The sequence below is a fragment of the Martes martes genome (assembly GCF_963455335.1).
Source record: "Martes martes genome assembly, chromosome: 11".
Taxonomy (NCBI): Eukaryota; Metazoa; Chordata; class Mammalia; order Carnivora; family Mustelidae; genus Martes; species Martes martes.
The window spans coordinates 41323006-41345008 of record NC_137899.1 but is presented as its reverse complement, the minus strand read 5'-3'; the positions used below and the strand labels follow the sequence as shown (position 1 = coordinate 41345008).

The 22003-nt window shown below is 41.8% G+C and overlaps 1 protein-coding gene across 8 annotated transcripts in view; it reads left to right on the top strand.

The window, feature by feature from the left end:
* The window catches only part of SLC25A13 (solute carrier family 25 member 13), a gene marked incomplete at its 3' end in the record, with an annotated part of 185925 nt that extends 174312 nt beyond the window's left edge, over positions 1 to 11613 (top strand). For all 8 annotated transcript variants that reach the window (XM_080818406.1, XM_080818405.1, XM_080818404.1 and 5 more), the window contains 3 exons: positions 9848 to 10006; positions 10101 to 10191; positions 10466 to 11613. In XM_080818406.1, the coding sequence (XP_080674532.1) occupies positions 9848 to 10006; positions 10101 to 10191; positions 10466 to 10652 (437 nt within the window). The remainder of the gene's footprint in view (positions 1 to 9847; positions 10007 to 10100; positions 10192 to 10465) is intronic.
* Between the last annotated feature and the right edge of the window lie 10390 nt (positions 11614 to 22003).

Here is a 22003-nt window from a genome sequence, read left to right as displayed (position 1 = left end):
GTTACCTCACCTCTCCTGAGCCTCCGAGGCCATAGCTGTGAATGGAGACGGTAATTGTGCCAACTGTTGAGCCATTCTGGGAGGTGCAAGTGGGAACACCTGTGTGGAGGACTTTGCATCGTGCCTAGCACACAGTAAATACTCAGGAAGTATTCGCCAGTATTACGCCGGATCCAAGAGAGTCTGTCTGTAACTTACCCAGAAATCAGTTGTGAGAACAGAAGATACATATTAGAGCTCAAAGTCTAGGACTCTCTCCAAGCCGTGTTTTCCTCACCCCACAAAAATAGCGCCTTTAGCTCTTCCCTTAGAGAAAGATAGTCAACCAGGTTTCATCGCCGGGTAGGAATTTTCTAAACAATCCATGCTACCAGAGCTGTAGAAATTCCTAGTGGATTTTTTTCTCTTTCAAAGTTTATTTTCTTCCTTCCGTTACTTTTGTGATTAGGAAAATAATATTACTAATTATAAAATATTTGGAAATTAATTGAAGGGGTAAATAAGAAAATATTATCTGTTATTCTGCGACTGTAAAATAATCCCTATTTAACATTTCTGCTAATTTGTTTCTCCTTGCATAGTTTTTAACAGAGTTACAATCACACTGTGGAGATGTGGTTTTCACTTACTTTCATTACCGAAGCACCGTTAGCCAGCACCGCAAGATGGTTAATGGCATATTGCTGCGGGGCCGGATTAGGCAGATTCAAGTTCCAGTTTCTGTGTGATCTGCACAAGTTCTGTAACCCCTCTCTGCTTGTTTCTCCATCTGCGTATGGGGTGAAGAGTAGTATTAGTCTCATAAGCTTGTTATAGAGATCAGTAGACATAAATTAATAAATGTAAAGATCCAAGAAAGTACCTGGCACATAAGTATTTTTAAATGTTAGATAATAGTTTTTTTTAAAACTTTATAAACCTAGTTTTTAACTGCTGCATATCTAACCCTCAATCTTAGGTACTTAAGTTTTTTTGAAAAAAATTTAAATACATTATATTGTAAAAAAACATCTTTGTGCTTAAAGGCTTTTCCCCTATTCTGGGACGTTTTTCTTAGAGAAATAGATCTCTAAAGTCACTTTGCTGGTAAAACCATAGGACCATTTTTATTTAACGCATTACCACAGTATCCTTGGAAGTCGGAACTGGAGCACACTGCTCTTGTAGCCCTGCGGCCATCCCAGTATCTTTCAGGGTGGTTCTTCAGATACCTTCTCTATTCCTTATCTGTGGCTGCCTAACAGATACCCCAAAACTGAGGGGCAGCCCGCAAGCGTTGATCATCTATCTCATGGTTTCTGTGGACTGGGAGCGGCTTATCTGAGTGCCTCTAGCTCAGGGTCTGTCTGTCATGAGGCTGCAGGTACCATGTCCGCCAGAGGCTCAACTGAAAGCAGAGAACTCACTCACCGTCAAGGTGGCTCAGTCACAAGGCCGTTGGCAGAGAGGCCTTACTGTTGGTCACCTTGAATGTTGTTGTGACATGGTGGCCCCCCAGAGCCAGGTCAAAGAGGGATGAAGGGACTGGGGAGAAGGGTGGGTAGAAAAAGACAGGAAGAAGGCAAAGCAGTAGCCGCCGTGTCTTGAGTGACCAAGCCCTGGAAGTTCAACTCCTTCATTTCCACACCATCCCCTTGGTCACACCCATCGGGGAGACTGAATAGAGGCAGAGGTGTGAAGATAGGAGGTGAAGGTCATTGGGAGTCATTTGGCATCTGACCGCCAGGCTTCTTTTCATTTTATTGTCTATCTTCTCCCTCCCTGTAGGGCAGGAGAACACAAAACAGACTGTGGTTGGTTTTTTCCTTCAAAGAACAGATTAGCGTCAGAGCTTGATGTACCTATCATCCTTGTTTTTCGGGCATATTTGGGAAGTTCCAGTCAATCTGGTAAAAATAAAGAACAAGAAGTGAGAGGTACAAATATTAGAAAAGAAGATGTGAATCTCTCATTATTTGTGAGTGATTATTTAGCTTAAAATCCAAATAAAAATGCCCCTAAATGTATCAGTAATGTAATTTTGTTACAGAATGAACATAAACTCTATCTAGTGATAAGCAGGTAACGGATGTCAAAGGAGGAAGCAGGACAACCAGCTAGCTGCTGCGTCGAACCTTGCCCTGCAGGCTCAGCCCGATTGCTGTGTTGTGTGGAGAAGGGCAGGAAGACTTCTGTGGAGACATGTGTTGTGCCCAGTGCAGGAAGGGCAGCGAGCACAGAAATGCCCATGTGTGGGCTGTTGGATAGAAGATGGCTCAGATCCCCACATACCCTTTTGTGGATGCTTGTGAGAGCAAAGCCAGTTCCTAGGTAGAAGACATACAGGAGGAGCAGGCTCAGAATGCTAGGAGGTAGAGCTGCTAGAGGGAGCTGTGTCAGTAAGAGAAAGGAGAAAAGCTTATCTCAAAATAAGCACAATGAAGACCACTGACTTTTTATTATAACACAAATGTCTCATCACTATTTTTTTTTCTCATCACTATTTTTATGTGTGTCTTTATATAAAATACAATTTTAGATTTAAGTTGCTCTCCTACCCAGAATACATTTAATTTTTGTTGAGCAATTGTATTATAAATAAGATGAATCTGGGATTTCATTAATATGATCATTCTATCTATATTTTGATGGCAATTTCAGTGATTCAGTAAGTACTGTCTGTTTCTAAAAATTCTGTTTGACCTAAGGTTAGATTGCTTTAGCAATATTTTTTAAAATTTATTTTATTTTTTCAGTGTTCCAAGATTCATTGTTTATGCACCACACCCAGTGCTCCGTGCAATATGTGCCCTCCATAATACCCACCACCAGGCTCTCCCTACCCCCTACCCGCTCCAAAACCCTCAGTTTGTTTTTCAGAGTCCACAGTCTCTCATGGTTCATCTCCCCCTCCAATTTCCCCCCCAACTCCCTTCTTCTCTCCTTCAACCAATGTCCTCTGTATTATTCCTTATGCTCCACAAGTAAGTGAAACCATCTGATAATTGACTCTCTCTGCTTGACTTGTTTCACTCAGCATAATCTCCTCCAGTCCCGTCCATGCTGATACAAAAGTTGAGTATTCATCCTTTCTGATGGAGGCATAATACTCCATTGCATATATAGACCATATCTTCTTTATTCATTCGTCTGTTGAAGGGCATCTTGGCTCTTTCCACAGTTGGCAACTGTGGTCATTGGTGCTATGAACATTGCGGGTACAGATGGCCCTTCTTTTCACTATGTCTGTATCTTTGGGGTAAATACCCAATAGTGCAATTGCAGGGTCATAGGGAAGCTCTATAACATTTCTTAAGGAATCTCCACACTGTTTTGCAAAGTGGCTGCACCAGCTTGCATTCCCACAACAGTGTAAGAGGGTTCCCCTTTCTCCACATCCTCTCCAACACCTGTTGTTTACTGTCTTGCTAATTTTGGCCATTCTCACTGGTGTAAGCTGGTATCTCAATGTGGTTTCATTTTAAATTTCCCTGATGGTTAATGATGATGAACATTTTTCATGTGTCTGTTAGCCATTTGTATGTCTTTTTTGGAGAAGTGTCTGTTCATGTCTTCTGCCCATTTTTTGACGTGATTATGTTTTTTTGAGTATTGAGTTTGAGGAGTTCTTTATAGACCTTGGATATCAGCCCTTTGTCTGTAGTACCATTTGCGAATATGTTCTCCCATTCTGTGGGTTGCCTCTTTGTTTTGTTGACTGCTTCCTTTGCTTTGCAGAAGCTTTTGATCATGATAAAGTCCCAAAAGTTCATTTTTGCTTTTGTTTCCTCTGCCTTTGGAGACATGTCTTGTAAGAAGTTGCTGCGGCCAGTGTCGAAGAGGTTACTCCCTATGTTCTCCTCTAGGATTTTGATAGATTCCTGCCTCACGTTGAGATCTTTTATACATTTCGAGTTTATCTTTGTGTATGGTGTAAGAGAATGGTCGAGTTTCATTCTCTTATACATAGCTGTCCAGTTTTCCCAGCATCATCTATTGAAGAGACTGTCTTTTTTCCACTGTATATATTTTCCTGCTTTTTCAAAGATTAGTTGACCATAGAGTTGAGAGTCCATATCTGGGCTCTCTACTCTGTTTCACACTGGTCTATGTGTGCTTTAGCAATATTTTAATAGGGGTGGTTGTTGAGTTCTCAAAACCTAGAGAATATTGATTTTTTTTTTTTTAGATTTATGTATATGGTTGTAAACTGGGACTATCTTTAAATACTGGGAACATCTCCACTACTTCACAGGATAGAATAAGCCTAACTGATACTTGAATTTATGTTCATTGACCAGCATAACTTCAGGTGTCAGAAGGTGAGAGCTGAAGCAGGGAGCCTGAAGTTAAGAAACTAAGGTTTAATTCCCTATAATGAACGTGTTGCTTTTTGATACACAAAGAGCATTTCGATATGGCTTATGGATAATCCCAAATAAAGGATATCTAGTACTTCTCAAATTTTAGAGCTTCATCATACCAGCTGATTTTAATTATCAGTGATGAGATAAAGGGTAAGTCAGCTTAGACTAAGTTATACCTCGGGAGTATCTTTCAAAGCTGTTCAATATACAGACAGTGAATTGCTAAATATGTGTAACTGTCAGGACGCTTTTGCAAACGTATTAAAAGGATTAAGTTAGGAGAGAAGTACTGTTGGCACAAATTTGTTAAATGATGTGGACATAAAGATTAAGACAATTTAAAAGTAATTCTTAGATCCTCAAAAAAGGTAATGGAGAGATTGAATCAAAGTAATAGACTGAGCATATTCATCCATCTCTCTTCTTGTCCTGAATACCTGAAAATGTCAGGAAATACATTTTTTAAAACTCCTATTGGCACTGGAAAATGTTAGCCCCAGCCCTGGGAAGGGAACAGAAGCATATTGAGTCTGAAACCGGACCGGAGGGTACCACGGCCCAGGACACTGGCAGGAGAAACCATCCTTAATATAAGAAGAGAGCAGGAGAACTGTAACCTCTGAGGAAGTCACAGAATACCGAGCGTTGGGGAAGCCTGCAGGTAAATCTGTGACAAGAGTTCAAGAGCTGCATTCATGGCAGGAAGGTGGGGCTCCGTCCTCCCTGCTCCTCTTTGTCTCGGGCTTCAGACAGCACCTGAATCCAGACTGTGAAAGCCCAGAGCTGTTTTGCAAAGAAAGGCATCACCTGCCTGGAGAGGGCAAGTGTAAGGAACTGAAAGAAAGTAGGGTAAGGCTTCAGGTTCCAGACCTTCACCACAGATGGCAAAAATAAAGAAAGAAACGAATGGTAACTCTCCCCAGGAGGGATGTAAAATTATTTCTTCCACTTCCAGAATGAAGTGCTCCACAGTCCAGAGATTTGAAAGGTCCCAACCCTGCCAGGCCTCCTTACCCCCTGGTACCTAGTTTGTAGGCCTCCCCCATTCCACAAAGCCCACTGCCGGCCCTCCCACTCAGGAGAGGAGCCTGCGGAGGAGGCTGACCCTAGGGGGTGGTAGAAACCAGCACTGCACTAATCAGCCTATTCTTTGAACTTGAATATCAAGAGATAGCCAGCGGTTCCTCAGAGGCAGGGCAACCAGAGAAGTAAATAGAGGAATTTCAAGGCAAACAACCAATTCAGAGGAAAGAGAACTTTTAAGAACTGTAACTAGGATCTGCAGAGATTTGAGAAGAAGAATCATTCTTTTAAATGTTTTTTCTTTATTTTATTTTTTATGTTATCATATTTTTAAGAGGGGTATAGGGGCAGACGGAGGGAGAGAATCCCAAGCAGGCTCTACCCAGCAGGCCTGATGCAGGACTTGATCTCACAACCCCAAGATTTTGAACTGAACCAAAATCAAGAGTCAGAAGCTTAACCGAATGAGCCACCCAGGCACCCCTTGAGAGGAACAGTCCTTAAAATTGTCCTGTTCAAGGAACAGTCCTTGAAAATTAATAAAGGGATCATCAAAACTAAAAACCCATAAATGGTCTGAATGATAGAATGGATATGCTCAAACAGGAGATTACATCTGGAAAACAAAAACAAGAACTACAGTATGGAGCAAAAACGGAGATAAACAAGAAAGAGCAAATGTAAGACACACGTAGGATTAGTCCAGGAAGTCCAACATTTATTTAATAGGAATTCCCTGGAGAGAAGTCATACGAAAGGTGGACTCAGCACGAATCAGTAATGAAAGTTGACTCAGCTTTTTTTTTTTTTTTTTTTTAAAGATTTTATTTGACAGAGAGATCACAAGTAGACAGGCAGAGAGAGGGGGAAGCAGGCTTCCCGATCCAGAGATCCCCGATGCGGGACTTGATCCCAGGACCCCAGGATCATGACCTGAGCCAAAGGCAGAAGTGTAACACACTGCACCACCCAGGTGCCCCTTGACTCAGCTTTTCATCTGCAGTCCTAGCTACTTTCAAAATATCAAGGAGAGGATGTCCAGAACCTCGATGGCATTCCCAGGCACACGAGCATTCAGGAGGGAGGGCAACCTCAAGTTTGTTTTGTCCCATAACTTAAAGGTTACACCTCACAGACATTGCTGAAGCAAAGTGAAAAGTGAATTTAAGAAAGAAGAAAATATGGGATGTATGAAACCGCACACGTGAAAGTTAAACCTGAGAGTAGATTTAAATAACTGGTGACTTTAGTATATGTATTTTTATATAAGTAGGGCTTGTTGGTGAGGAATGCAAATAAATGCTAATTTATTGTACATACTGTAAATATTGTGCTTATGTGATAAATGTCTATAATATTTAAATTAGGAAAGGGTGGAGATCAAAAGAGAAACAACTAGAAGCAGAGAAAATAAAAACTACAGTATGAGATAGCAGAAATAAGTCTAATCACAGTTACAGCCACAATTGAATGGATTCAGTGCTCCTAGTAAAAACAAATGCCTATTTTAGACGAGTTGTGAAAAGAAATCTAGTCATCTGAAGTTTGAGAAAACAGTGACCTAGAACAACTGAAAGAGAACGGATTGAAAAATATGTATTAGGCAAATACCAACAATAAGCAACTTTAGCAATATTAATGTCAGACCAAATGGAATTCATGGTTTAAAAATAGCGCTCAGAAGCAGAGAGGCATATTTGACACTCACAAAAGAAAATTCACTGAGAAGCTCGTGCCTGAGGCAAGCTGGGATTAGTAAGAATCGAGTTTATTCGGAACCAGCTCACTGGCTTGAGGATAGGGAGAGCTTGCTCGCTGGATGTACACTGGCCAGGAGATAAATCTCAGTCTTCTACAAATCCGTTCCTACGTTCCGTTCTTCTGAGGGAGCACATGGGAGAATCTCTGTCTCATACCTTCTGGTTCCATTTTAAACCGAAATCCTTTCCCGGTGTATTGCTGTCCGCCACTGTGTATTATCAGCATACTCTTGTTTCCTAAAACCTCAACTTAACAGTATGATAAGAAGATGATATTTTCTTATTCCAAAGCTTGACACTTAGAAGCGGGCCCCTCAAGTAGATACTATGGATAAGGACACGGAGGGAATTAGTGAAACTCTTTTAACCTGGATCCAAAACAAATAATATTAATTTCATATTCCCTAAACAGAGAAGCACATTCTTGACAAATGCTAATGGGATATTTGTGAGAATTGCAGATTTCTTGCCCCCCACTTGTATTTTGCTGGTTGTGCTTTCTTTCTGTTGTAAATGAACTTCTGTTCTCTAGGTGCTGGGCCCCCTTTAAAGGGTTATGTTTTATACTGAGCTGGAGAGCACCTCAGATGGTTCTTCTCCCAGAGGTGTAGTAGGTAAGCCGTAAGGTCTCATGATTTGTCTCATCGCTGAAGCATGGGGCAGGCTGCTGTTGAGGAACCTAGAAGAAGCTTCTCTGTTTTCTAGCTGACTCTTGCTTCCCTGTCTTTGGGAATCGAGAAAGCCAGACCTCTTGATCAGTGTTGTCTTGGCCTTTGCAAGCCAGGAGAGACCAGGCAGATTCACCCAGAGCCTGGCCACCAGAAATCTGTTGATTTCTGGTGGCCAGGCTCTTCCTGGTGCATCCTGCTTTCCTGGCCTTGCTTTGGAGCAGCCTGAGGCTCTTCTCCAAGGTTTTAGCCAGTCTTATACCAGAAGTCCCCCATCCACAGAGAGACCTGAAGTTGCCAGCCTGGGAAAGATAAGGGTGGGTGAGAGATGATGAGAGTCCCAGGCAGGCTGCCGTATTTCCAGCCCCCGTCCCCCCCCCCACCCCCCCACAGCACCACCACCACCTCCAATCAGTTTTGCCAGACAACTAAGCATCTCACCCGTTTCTTTGGGCATGTTTTTTTCATGATCAGTATGTTTCTTCCCTGTCTCTAGTACTTCTCTCTTTTTTCTATAACAAGGAACTACTTACGAGAACTAACTGGAGGACACTTTTTACCCGCATTATTGCCTGTGTGTTTCCCACTGTCCCTTGGACATGCCTGCTCACTGTCGCGAGGAAGATTTTACTATGTGCTGAAAGCAGAGAGCCTTGCTAAACTCTTTCTAAACCAGGAAGTAAAATGTGGTGTGAACACAGTGGGTTTCTAAGCATTCTTCGTGTTTCCTTCCATTATGTTGGAGGATAAATTCCTGGCTCAAAGTTAAAATAATTCCTCCAGATTAATAGGAAATTCAGTATGACTTACCCAGTGAAGCACTGGATATAAAGTGAGCTTTTTCACATGCAAAAGATGTATATTTCATAAAACACAGTTACTTAATATGAGTGTTTGTGAGGAGCTCAGTAAAGATGGAAGAGGAACAGATGCGGTTTAGTAACAAATGCAGACGTGTGTGGTGCAGATTTCCCCAGGCACACGCACACAAGCGCGTGCGTGCGCACGCGCGCACACACACATACACACACACACACACTGTAACTTTAAAGCTGTCTGTTAGAAGGATGAGATGTACTTGTGAGCCAGACCACGTTGGTTTGGACAGAAATTCTTACAGAATTATTAAGCCTTAAAAAAAGCAAAGGAGATTTATGCATCTGCATTTGACCAATTTGGTTTGGAATAGGTTCATAATGGAAAAGTAATAAAACCATAAGAGACAGTGTCTTCTGAGTACAGTCTCGCTTTTAAAAAATCTAAACATGGGCTGCCCCATTTTGGATAAAATGACTGTAGAAAAATTTCCCATTGGTAATTTTGGGAGGGTTTTGTTGCTGCTGTTGTTCCTTTTTCATTGATTATCAGCCAGTATAAACTTTCAGCTTTCTGTCAAATATTTTTTTTTCTGGAGATGTCAGTTTTAGGAAAAAGGAATCCTGAACTGTTATCTGTGGGAGTCTCCATCTCTGGTCACCACCCCCAGCCCTCTCCCCCACCCCCAGCACACACATACACACAGAGTGTTTGCTTAGCCCTCAGTAAAGTCTTTTTCTGGTGTAACTGGAGAGGTTAGGCTTTGGTGGATAGGGGGTGGTTGAATGTGTGCGAGAAGGCACCTCGTGTGACTGCCAGCAACCACAGAAAAGCATGAAGAGGAAACGCATAACAAACTTCACCTCTGAAAATCGGACCTAATAACTTTGCAAGTTTCTGATTTAGACAGGGAAGAGAAAAGAAAAAAAGAAAAGCTTTCTCCGTTTGTTCCAGTTGAAGTAGCGTTATGGAGAAATAATTCCTTAAAACCATTACTGAATACAGTCTGTACCAAAGAGCTTGCTTGGGTGCTTGGGGGAGGGCAGGAGAGGAATGTCTGCACAGCCTCCGTCACTAAGGTAGTCACGGCTGTGCCGCCCAGAGAGGACAGCAAAAGAGGCATTTGATTTCATCAGACTCTTAACTTTCTTTCCACGACCAGCAGTTGGAAAGCACAGTTATTTTTATATAGTGTGAATGTGACCAGACTGTGATGGTGGTGCGTCTCCTGCAGGTATGCCCGCGGCATCCTTGGTGACCCCTGCTGATGTTATCAAGACGCGATTACAGGTGGCCGCCCGGGCTGGCCAAACCACTTACAGCGGAGTAGTGGACTGCTTCAGGAAAATACTGCGGGAAGAAGGCCCAAAAGCTCTGTGGAAAGGAGCTGGTGGTAGGGAAATAATTTGTTTTTAACCAAACCTTTTGTAGCAGGTAATTTTTTTTTTAAATCTAATTATATCTATTGCTCCCCCATTTCTTCAAAGCTCGTGTGTTTCGATCCTCTCCCCAGTTTGGTGTAACTTTGCTGACATATGAATTGCTACAGCAGTGGTTCTACATTGACTTTGGAGGCGTGTAAGTATCCTGCTAAATCCGCAGCCAGGTTCGGCAACTCCAGTACTCAGTCACTGTTAAGAAGGGTACGTCACTCTGATTGCTCTGATGAAATAGACAAGATGTAGGAAAATACTGAAATCACGTAACCACAGTCATTTCCAGGGGGCACATACAACCAACTAGAATTCCACAACTCCTTTATGTGATGAAGATTTTCACAGCGTTTGCATGTTATTTTTACCATGGTAAAAAATGATAAAACAGATTCTCACCCAATTTTCTCTTCCTTTAGGAAACCCGTGGGATCAGAGCCAGTTCCTAAATCCAGGATTGTACTGCCTGCTCCCAATCCTGATCATGTTGGAGGCTACAAACTAGCAGTTGCGACATTTGCAGGGATTGAAAACAAATTTGGACTCTACCTACCTCTCTTCAAGCCGCCAACATCTACCTCAGCGGTGATGAGCGCAGGCCCATAGGAGGAGTGCTGCCAGGGGTAGAGAGCGCCTTGTCTCCCATGGAAACAGTGTTCCTCCTTTCACTTCCATCTCTTGTTTAAAATTTAAGTCGAGGCTTTTTGGAAGGTGAAATCATTCATTTTCTGTGTGTTTTCTTAACCACATCATCGTGAAATTATTCATAATTATTCTTTTGGGCCTCTGCTTACAGACCTGGGTTTGTATCTGACATTTACTGGGATTTGGTCAACACTAACATGATTTGGGGGAAGGAGCAAGTCTGAATAGAAGTTTGAGCTGCTCTCCTTGGATTAGGATTATAGTCCCAAAGAGACTCCTGAAAGGCAATCGTGGTGCTCAGAGCAAAGTGTTTCATGCATGTTTCAGCTGGTAGGAAACTGGGTGCATATTTATCACTGTAAAAAACACTGGAAGAAATGGGAAAAAAATGATCAGAAATTGCCAGCCTGGCTTCAGATTTTAAATATGTACTAATTCTGTTTCTGGATTATATTATGAAGCTTTTATGTGAAACTTTTTTTTTTTTTTTTTGGTAATGAAAACCACATTGAAGATGTTTAATAATCATACTCTGTTAGTGGTACCAAGACTCTTAGAGAGAAGTCTTTGTATTTTAGGGAAGTACTTTGTGCCCATAGGCCGAAAACCCCGGGGAGAGATACAGCACCTCTCTGGGACGTGCTAATTTTGGATCACAGCTCATCTGATGACACGTGCTGGTCGCTGCCTGTTGCAGTAGACGCTGTGGGAAGCACGTGCCCACGGGACTGGTGCCTGCTTTCATGCCCTTCCAACCACCCCCCCACAGTTGGCACCTCTTCGCTTTTAAAGTTCCGTTTATCTTGAATCATGTGAGACAAATATATTCTAATACATGCTTTTATTTAATTTGTGGTGCCTTGCGTAATGGTCAGAAGGCTCAAGTGTTTGTAAAGGAGGAAATAAACTATTTTTAAAGCTGTTGAGTCGTTTTCTCTTGTGTATGTCAGGCGGTCAGTGACTATAATAATTGTCATTATTGGACTCTATGTTTCATTTTCAGGGTGCTTTTGTCCCTATTGGCATGGCTATATCTTCCTGGCCCTTCACGGTCATGTGTACCCTGATTTTCAGTGTGCTGACGTCCAGAGTGAGTAAAAGAAATGACATATAACCCTAGATAAGCAAGGAACCCAGTGCTTGGACACTTTTCCTCTAGTCATCCCCAGTACTCCGGGCAGTTTCACTCGGTGAGAATTCATACAGGTTCTCATTTTGTAATACAAAGTTTCACTGGAAGGTGAGCATGAAAACGGGTAGGAAATGACATTGTGTTTTCTCATCTTCTCTGATCCTTCTTCATAGGAAAACCAGATGTCACTGCATCTGACATTTGGTGGTAGTTGGCCAACACTATCATTGGAGGAACAAAGCTAGTCTTGAACAGAATTTAGGGCTTTTGGACTTCTTAGACTCTGGAGAGGCTACTGAGAACCTGTGAGCAGTCAGTCTGAACTTTCTGCACCTCCAGAACGGCCCTCCAGGAGAGGCAGCCACTTTCCAGTCTCTGTCCGACTTTTAAGTCAACGTGTTGACATTCAGAGTTACTATTCAAAGCTGAGGAGCATCAATACCATCCGTGGGTCTGATTTTTTTTTCCCCTAAGTGAAAAAAAGCTTTGTTAGCTTCACCAGAAACAGGACAAAGACTGATGTGGCTCCCTTCATGGTTTTGGTTTTGCAAAACCAAAGCAAAAACCATGCCCTCTGTCTACCCATCCTCACCCCCAATCCCTGCTTGGTGGGATACGTGATAAATGCTTACATTTTAATCTCAAAGACCAGTCACAAAATTCCAAATACATCTTAGAAATATGGGTGGTGTTGCAGTAACACATCACTCAAGCTTTGGTATTTTGCACGTGCACAGAAGTCCCTCAGTGTAAATCTCTGCATTCCTGTTTCTTCACTTGCTGGAATTGTGTGGAAGATCAGATTTTCATGCTAGCAACAGTGACCCAGATCTCAGAAAAGGTGCATTGCCCAGCCTGCTTGTTGAAGAGCTGTTTTTATATTTACCTGCCGCCGAGCACGGTTCTCTTCAGTAAGGGAGAAACCAGAGGAATGGGGGCGCCAAAGGAGATAGGGCCACAGGGCAGTGTTTCTTTAAAATCCTTGGCTGCTTCTGTTCGGCATAGGCTGCGACTCGAGACACTTTGAAGGAGGCCTGATTTCCATCTGAGTTCTGCTCAGTGGGTGGTGTGACTGTGACATCCTTGAACAGGACTGCAATCACCGTGTGGTGAAAACCACGTCAAATTTGTTCTGGGTTTTCCTTCTTCCTGAAGTGACAGCACAGGATGTCGGCTGGGCCGTGGCTGCCGTTCATGCTGCTGGTCATTTCCCTCCTTGATGCTGAGGACCCAGAAGCTGTGTCACCCCCATGCCCCCTGCCCGCCCCGGGGGGCCAGCCTCCCCCTGCTCTGCCAGCCAGCCTTGTCGGTGGGTCTTTCTCAGCTCTGCCCTGGGTCCACCTCCTGTTGCTTAGGAGGTCGTGGGGGGTGGGGGGGAGAAGCCTGATTTTTGTAGCAGCTTCCTTTTTTTCAAGGAGGGGAAAAAATGTGAAACTGACCACAAAGTGAACACACTGATTCTTGGGTTCCAGTCGTGGCTGGGTTTCTTGAGGCTGGGTGGCATGCTGTCGCCAAACTCATGCTGCACCTCATAACCCACAACCATTTGCTGAGCTCCCTGGGGTCGCCTTAATCCCAGCAGCCAGGGTTGCACAGGGGAAAATAAGAATTCTGGCACAGAAAGGAGTCATTTAAGTGCTTATTGCATTTCAGCCTTCAGTTTTTACTTAGCTAAAATATTTACCATTGCTGGAAAACAATGTTTAAAATTTTGTGCTTATATGTTATTTAATGGTGTGGCCTATGTAAACCTCAGGATGCTTACATTTTGACAGTCTTCTGGAAATGTTTAACAGCACATAACTCAGTGCGCAGGGAATAAAAACGGGAAGAAATTGTGCTTGAAACTGTTTGTAACCCCGTCCGGCTAGGTCTTCAAGTCACGTTGGAATTCTTCAGGTAGACAGAAGGCAGTCTCTAGCAATGGCATTTGCTGAGTTCTGTCTTATGGCCCCATTTATCAGCCTTGTAGATGACTCTCTCAAAGTCGTCGTGTGCCTTTTCACCGCAGAAGCCATTCTTTGGGGGATGAATTTGTATCTTTGCCACTGAGCAAGAGCCCATTTTAAATTCAGGGTAATCAAATGCGTTCAGGGTGTGGATTTTTCCAAAGATTTTTTTTTTTACTCCTCCAAAGATTTTTTTTTTTTTTTTTTTAAGTCACGTTCACTGGTAAGAGCAGAGAAATGTTCTTTCCACAAATGGTACTGCCCACAGAAGGGGTGTGCCTTTTGTTTTACTTTTTGGGAATAACCCAGCTCTTGCCAAGGAGTTCTCTTTCCAATGCTGGGAAGACCCTAGGGGATCCACCACCTCATTTCCAAGGCCAGGACAGCTAAAAGCATTGCACCTCTGTCTAAAACCCTAGCAGTCTTTAGTTTGAAAGCCCGGCCGGGGCTCTAATGAGGGTAGGGACCAGGATTTTTGTTCAGAGTCTGCAGTGCCTGGAACTTGGTAGGCTCTTGGTTATTATTTTGAAGGATGGGTGAATGGATTTTCGAGGAATCTGTATTTTTTTCCCCAATGAGCAATCTCTGTTATTTTTCTACCTTACAAGACTTTGCTGCTGCTGGAGTTAAAACCATAACTGAAAACAATCACAGTCTTCTGCATTGATCACATACTTTAGAATTTGTAACTACGTCTTTTATTCAAGCTATGGCTGGTTTAAAATTGGTGTTAATAAGTGAAGTTGACTCAGGAACTGTCATATAAACAATATTTAAAGTTCCTGATCGTTGTTAGAAATAGAGCTTTAAAAAAAATCATTGCTTTTGAGGTGAATGCTGCATTGGGGTTGAGATAGGACATTAAAATAGTTTTTCTTTTCAGTGAATATTAATTATTTATAACTCATTCTCTCTCTTTCTTTCACCGATATTTATGTGTCCCTAGGAGCACAGTGGCAAGCTTTCCTTCAGAAGCTGCTGAGGACAACAGGGACTCTATTTCAAAAGGGTTTGTATTTGGCTAATGCATTAATTGACTCCAAAAAAGAGTCCAAATGGAAGACTCTGCTTTCATCTGCTGGGGTGACCTAATAAAATAATGTTTGTTTTTAGATTCCTGGCCGTTAAGGGGGTTTTGCTCAAGGCAAAACCACAGTCCCCTCGAATAACTTCAGAAGGAAAGTTAAGAAGACGCACTAATTGTGCCTGTCTGAGGCTTGCTTCTCCCAGGTCCCAGGCACACCCCCAGCACACTGGTCTGGCCACCAGGGCCTCGGTGCCCACCACCACTCTCATTCCATCGGCCAGGGCCCTTGCCCCTTGCAAGATGCTTGATTTGGCAGTGGAACAGTTCTAAGGTGACTTTAAAATAGACTCAAGCTCTCAGAACAGACTTGTGCAAGCATACCATAGTCTGTCTTGTGTGGTGGGGAGAAGGAAATTCAGCTTCAAGAAAACAGTGTTCCCTATCTCTTACCACCTCCCTCCGCCTCTTGCTTTTGCTCTGGTCTTGTTGGGCTGCCTTCAAAAGAGAGAGGGGCAAGTCGCTGTGCCTCTGCTGTGGTGTTCTTTGGCCACTAAGAACTCATTAAATGTGAGGTAGTACATGCCAGGCATGATCTCATTAAATCCTCCTCACAGCCCTTAAAGTAGGTACTGTTCTTTCTCCTATGCTACAAATGAGGAAACCCAAGACTCGCAGGGCACAGTGTCTTGTTCGTGGCTTCTCAGCAAATGAGGGGGCTAGGAATTTGAATCTAGGTCTCATGGCAGCCCAGGCCCTGTTCTTTACCTACAGGGATTTCTCGACAAAACTCGGTCCAGGAAATTCTTAATATAGTCTTTGCCCAGAATTTCTTACTGTCCCCGGTTCTCAGAATCAGATGTGGCATTCCTACATTAGAGTAGAAGGGAAGGGTGTTTGCTGATTATTTACCACAGTAAGTACTTTTGCTAATTTGGAAGATTCCAGAGCCTGAGGACCAGGCAAATCCTAACAAGCCTTTTGAGGTTCATCTTTTTTGTTTGTTTGTTTGTTTGTTTTTTAAGATTTTATTCATTTATTAGAGAGTGTATATGCTCATGAGTGGGGGGGAGGAGCAGAGGGAGAGAGAAGCAGACTCGCTGCAAAGCAGGGAGCCCCACTTGGAGCTTGATCCCAGGACCCTGAGATCATGACCTGAGCCGATGGCAGACCCTTAACCAACTGAGCCACCCAGGCGCCCCAAGGTTCATCTTAAACTATTTTATGACCTATTAAAGTCAGTAAAGAGAGGATTAAGGTAAACTTGAAGCATTTGCCCCATGAGTTTAAAATGGAAAGGTAATGTGGAAAAAGCGGAGATAAATTTACAGACTGTTACAGTGCAATGCGATATGATGTGAACTGAATTGGACCATCTTAAAAATCTCTACTATAATTAGAAAATGCCATTCTTCAACAAAAGTTGGAAATAATGGAAAACCAAGTTAAAAGTAAATATCTATGGGCACTTGGCCTCAAAGTGTGTCTGGAGGGAATGGAGACAGTTTACAGAATGTGGGATTTGCTGGAATTACTTTTGGACGTAAAATCTCCATCACCACTAATGGTGGAAAAGTCTTACTCTATTCCCAACAAGTGCCCTGCATTCCATCAAGTCAAAGGAGAGGACATACACCCCTACACTCTGCTGCTTCCTCCACCATTCTTACAAAAACAAGAGCAGATTACTGATTGACCCACACTAAACGTGAACTGAAAAAAACTGTTTTTACATCTGAGTATAGAGATGTGCTTTATTTGAGAATTTAGGTGTCCTTGCTAAAGAAGCTGCTTGTTACAATAACCTTGTTCTTTGAATCAGCTCTAGTCTTATAAAGGGCTTATACTCTGTTAGAATAAAATCAAAAAAGTAAAAAGTTGAGAGATGAGAAAAAATTGAAATGGGCATTCTATTTTTACTGAGACAGAAGTAAAGTGATGGCTGATGTCTGTCGAATTTTATGATCGTGGAAGAGTGTAGAGAGTCCCCCACACAGGTGGTCTCAGCCCTTGTCCTGCCTCATGGTGCAGTGTAGGCATTCCCCTCCTCCTAACTGAAGAAGCCATTTGTAGGCTAATATCTTAGTTGTCTGAGGTAATAAGAAGGCAAACAGGAGACTAACCAAAACTTTGAGAGGATCGTCTGGGGAATGGGATGTTATAGGGCTTTGAAGAGCCCTAGCATGCTGCTGGGAATCTGGAAGAACATACATCCAGACTCAGAACAGTGCACGTGCTCAGGAGAGACCTGAGAAGGCCCTAAGTTCTCAAGGTCCTGCCAACTCTGAGGCTCTCCAGAAAAAGGAGGTGAAGACTAATGCAGGGTGGTAAGCTGCCCAGCTGAGTGTGGAAGGTGCACCTCAGCTGAGGCACATGAGCCCTTTGGCAAATACTGGCAGAGTCTTTTGATTCTAGGCATTTATGGAAATCTCTGTCCAGCCATTAGCTAAACATCAAACTAACAGACTTCAGGGGTCACACATGACACAGAATAGATACTGTATGGAATTAGTTCAGAGAATTTGCTAAATAAATAATTACAGTAAGCACCAACAGATCTGATTTCCAGCGTTCTACACTACAATATTCAAAACACCTTGTATTCAACAATAAGTAAAAGACATGTAAAGAAACAGAGTATGACATATACACAAGAAAAAAGAAATCGAGGAAACCTGTGCCCGAGGAAGCCCAGAGACTGGATTTTCATTCTAGACAAAGATTTTTTTAATATATATTTTTTATTAATATATAATGCATTATTTGCCCCAGGGGTACAGGTCTGTGAATCATCAGGCTTACACATTTCACAACACTCACCATAGCACATACCCTCCCCAGTGTCCATAACCCAGCCACCCTCTCCCTACCCCCAACCCCCCAGCCACCCTCAGTTTGTTTCATGAGATTAAGAGTCTCATGGTTTGTCTCCCTCCCGATCCCATCGTTTCATTTTTTCCTTTCCTACTCCCCAAACCCCCTATTTGCCTCTCCAGTTCCTCATATCGGAGAGATCATATGATAATTGTCTTTCTTTGACTTACTTTGCTCCGTGTCATACCCTCTAGTTCCATCCATGTCATTGCAAATGGCAAGATTTCGTCTCTTTTGATGGCTGCATAGTATTCCATTGTATATATATACACCACTTCTTTATCCATTCATCTGTTGATGGATATCTAGGTTCTTTCCAGAATTTGGCTGTTGTGGACATTGGGGCTATAAACAGTCGGGAGCACATGCCCCTTCGGATCACTACATTTGTATCTTTATTTTTTTTTATAATTTTTTTTTATAAACATATAATGTGTTATTAGCCCCAGGGGTACAGGTCTGTGAATCGCCAGGTTTAGACACTTCACAGCACTCACCATAGCACATACCCTCCCAATGCCCATAACCCCACCACCCTCTCCCTACCCCCCTCCCCCTGGCAACCCTCAGTTTGTTTTGTGAGATTAAGAGTCTCTCATGGTTTGTCTCCCTCCCTTCTTACCCCCCAAACCCCCCACGTTGCATCACCACTTTCTCATATCAGGGAGATCATATGATAGTTGTCTTTCTCCGATTGACTTATTTCACTAAGCATAATACCCTCTAGTTCCATCCACGTCATCGCAAATGGCAAGATTTCATTTCTTTTGATGGCTGCATAGTATTCCATTGTATATATACACCACCTCTTCTTTATCCATTCATCTGTTGATGGACATCTAAACATAGTTTGGCTATTGTGGACATTGCTGCTATAAACATTTAGGTGTACGTGCCCCTTTGGATCACTATGTTTGTATCTTTAGGGTAAATACCTAGTAGTGCAATTGCTGGTCATAGGGTAGTTCTTTTTTCAACTTTTTAAGGAACCTCCATGCTGTATTCCAGAGTGGCTGCACCAGATTGCATTCCCACCAACAGTGTAGGAGAGTTTGCCTTTCTCCTCATCCTTGTCAACATCTCTCATTTCGACTTGTTAATTTTAGCCATTCTGACTGGTGTGAGGTGGTATCTCACTGTAGATTTGATTATTTCCCTGAAACCAAGTGATGTTGAGCACTTCTTCATGTGTCTGTTAGCCATTTGGATATCTTCTTTGCAGAAATGTCTGTTCATGTCTTCTGCCCATTTTTCGATTTAATTATGTGTTCTTTGGGTGTTGAGTTTGATAAGTTCTTCATCGGTTTTGGGTACTAGCCCTTTATCTGATACGTCATTTGCAAATATCTTCTCCCATTCTGTCAGTTGTCTTTTGGTTTTGTTGACTGTTTCCTTTGCTGTGCAAAAGCTTTTGATCTTGATGAAGCCCCAATAGTTCATTTTTGCCCTTGCTTCCCTTGCCTTTGGCGATGTTTCTAGGAAGAAGTTGCTGCGGCTGAGGTCGAAGAGGTTGCTGCCTGTGTTCTCCTCAAGGATTTTGATGGTTCCTGTCTGACATTGAGGTCTTTCATCCATTTTGAGTCTGTTTTCGTGTGTGGTGTAAGGAAATGATCCAGTTTCATTCTTCTCCGTGTGGCGCTCCAATTTTCCCAACACCATTTGTTGAAGAGGCTGTCTTTTTTCCATTGGACATTCTTTCCTGCTTTGTCGAAGATTAGTTGACCATAGAGTTGAGGGTCTATTTCTGGGTTCTCTATTGTGTTCCATTGATCTATATGTCTGTTTTTGTGCCAGTACCATACTGTCTAGACAAAGATTTTTAAACCAGCTATTATAAGTATACTCAATGAGTTAGAGGAAACCTTGCCTAAAGAACTAAAGGGAAGTACAGAATGGTGTTTTAGGCAGAAGAAATAAAAAGCAAATGCGAAGAAGGGTCAGTTGAAATATGCCATCTAATGAACAAAAAGGGGAACAAGAAAGAAAATCAAACACAGATCTGTGGGACACCATCATGACGCCATTGTGCACATAGTAGGAGTTCCAGAAGGAGAGGAGACAGAGTAAGGGCAGAATTCTTGAAGGATTAAAGGCTGAAAACTTCCCCAAATTGGTGAAAAACAACCTACATATCTGCGAAGCTCCATGAAATCCAAGTAGGACAAACTCAGAGATCCGACCTATAAATACATCAGAATCCAACTGTCAGAAGCCAAAACCTGTGAGGGAATCTTGCTGCTACAAGAAAGAAGCAACTCATCATTTACAAGGGAGCCTAAACCAGATTAACAGCTGATAGCTTATCTCAAGCCATAGAGGCCAGGAGGCAGTGAGATGAAATATTCAAAGTGCTGAAGGGAAAAAGAAAATCTGTCAATGAAGATTTCTACTAATAAAATTATTCTTCAAAAATGAGGGAGAAATAATATTCCCAGACAAGGAAAACCTCAAAGTTTGTCACTAGCAGCCTTGTCTTGGAACAGATGCTAAAGAGTCCAGGCTGAAATGAAAAGGCACTAGAGGGGGATTTGAAAGTAATACAAGGGTCAGTTTATCAAGACGATATAATAAACTAAATATGTAAGTATCTCGTAACAGAGCTTCAAAGCTCATGAATACAAATGGAGAGAACTGAAGGATAAATAGACCCATCACGGCCATATTTACATATTTTCACTTCCCTTCTCAGTAATTGATTGAACACATAGAAAATAATCAGTAAGATTACAGAAGATTGGAACAGCACTCTCAGGCAATTTAATCTGCTTGACATTTTTGGAACCACAGACCCAATATCTGAAGAATTCACGTTCTTTTCAAGTGCACACGGAACATTGACCAAGCTAGACCATATACTAGCCCATAAAATAAATCTTAAAAATTTCAAAGGATTTGAAATATAGAGTACTTCTTACTCTGTATGTTTTCTTACCAAGCAGAATCAAACTAGAAATAATAACAAAGATATCTGAAAGCTTTCCAAATATTTGGAAAGTAAACACATTTCTAAAAAGCCCATGGGTCAAATAGTATGTTACAATGGAAATTAGAAAATATTTTGAACAGAATGATAACGAAAGCACAACAAATCAAAATTTGTAGGATACATACAGTAAAGGCAGCGCTTAGAGGGATTTTTATAACTTTAAAGGCCTAAATTAGGAAAAGTGTTTTACAACCAGTGATCTTATTTTCTACTTTAGGAAGTAGGAAGAAAGAAGAACAAATTAAATCCAAAGTAGAAAGAAGAAAATGTGGACAAACAATAGAGAAAAATCAACAATTCAGAAAGCCAGTTCTTTAAACAGATTAAGACAATATTGATACTTGACAAGACCCTGAGCCAAAGGCAGCCGCTTAACCAACTAAGCCACCCAGGCATCCCGCAATATGGTTTTCTTTTAAAATATTTTACAGTGATCCTAAAATTACATAGAAACACAAATGATCTAGAATAGCTAAAACAAGGCTTCAAAATGAATAACAAATTTAGAGTACTTATACTACCTGATTTCAAGACTTAATAAAAGCTATAGCAATCAAGACAGTGTATTATGTAGAGACAAATTGCTCAGAAAGTAGAATAGTGAGTTCATAAGAATACCTATATGTATATCATCAATTGCCTTTTTGCCAAGGATGCTAATTCAATTTAATGTCAAAAAGAAAATGATTTGGGGGGCACCTGGGTGGCTCAGTGGGTTAAGCCTCTGCCTTCGGCTCAGGTCATGATCTTAGGGTCCTGGGATTGAGCCCCGCATTGGGCTCTCTGCTTAGCAGGGAGCCTGCTTCCCCCTCTCTCTCTCTGCCTGCTGTTCTGCCTACTTCTGATCTCTCTCTGTCAAATAAATAAGATCTTTAAAAAAAAAAAAAAAGAAAGAAAATGATTTTTTTCAGCATATATTGCAGACCAGTTAAATATCCATAAATTAAGAAAAAAAAATCAGTTTGATCACTGCCTTATCCCATATACAAACATTAAAGATTCATCAGAGCTAGATGTAAAGGCTAAAACAATAAACTATTCAGAAGAAAACAAGATAGTATCTTTGTGACCAGTGGCAAGCCAAAGATTTACTAGGAAGAACTATAAAAGACTAACCAGAAAGGATTAAAATGGGCAAATTGGACTTCAAGAAAATTTGACATTTTTTCATATCACAATATTTTAAGGGAATGAAGTTCCAAGTCCTAGACTGGGAAAAATATTTGCAACACATCTGACAAAGGATTTATATATATAGGTTATATAAAGAACTTTCTTAATAATAAGAATATCCAGTTCTTAAAAATGGCCAAAATATTTGAGCAGCTTTTTCACAGAAAAGGGTGT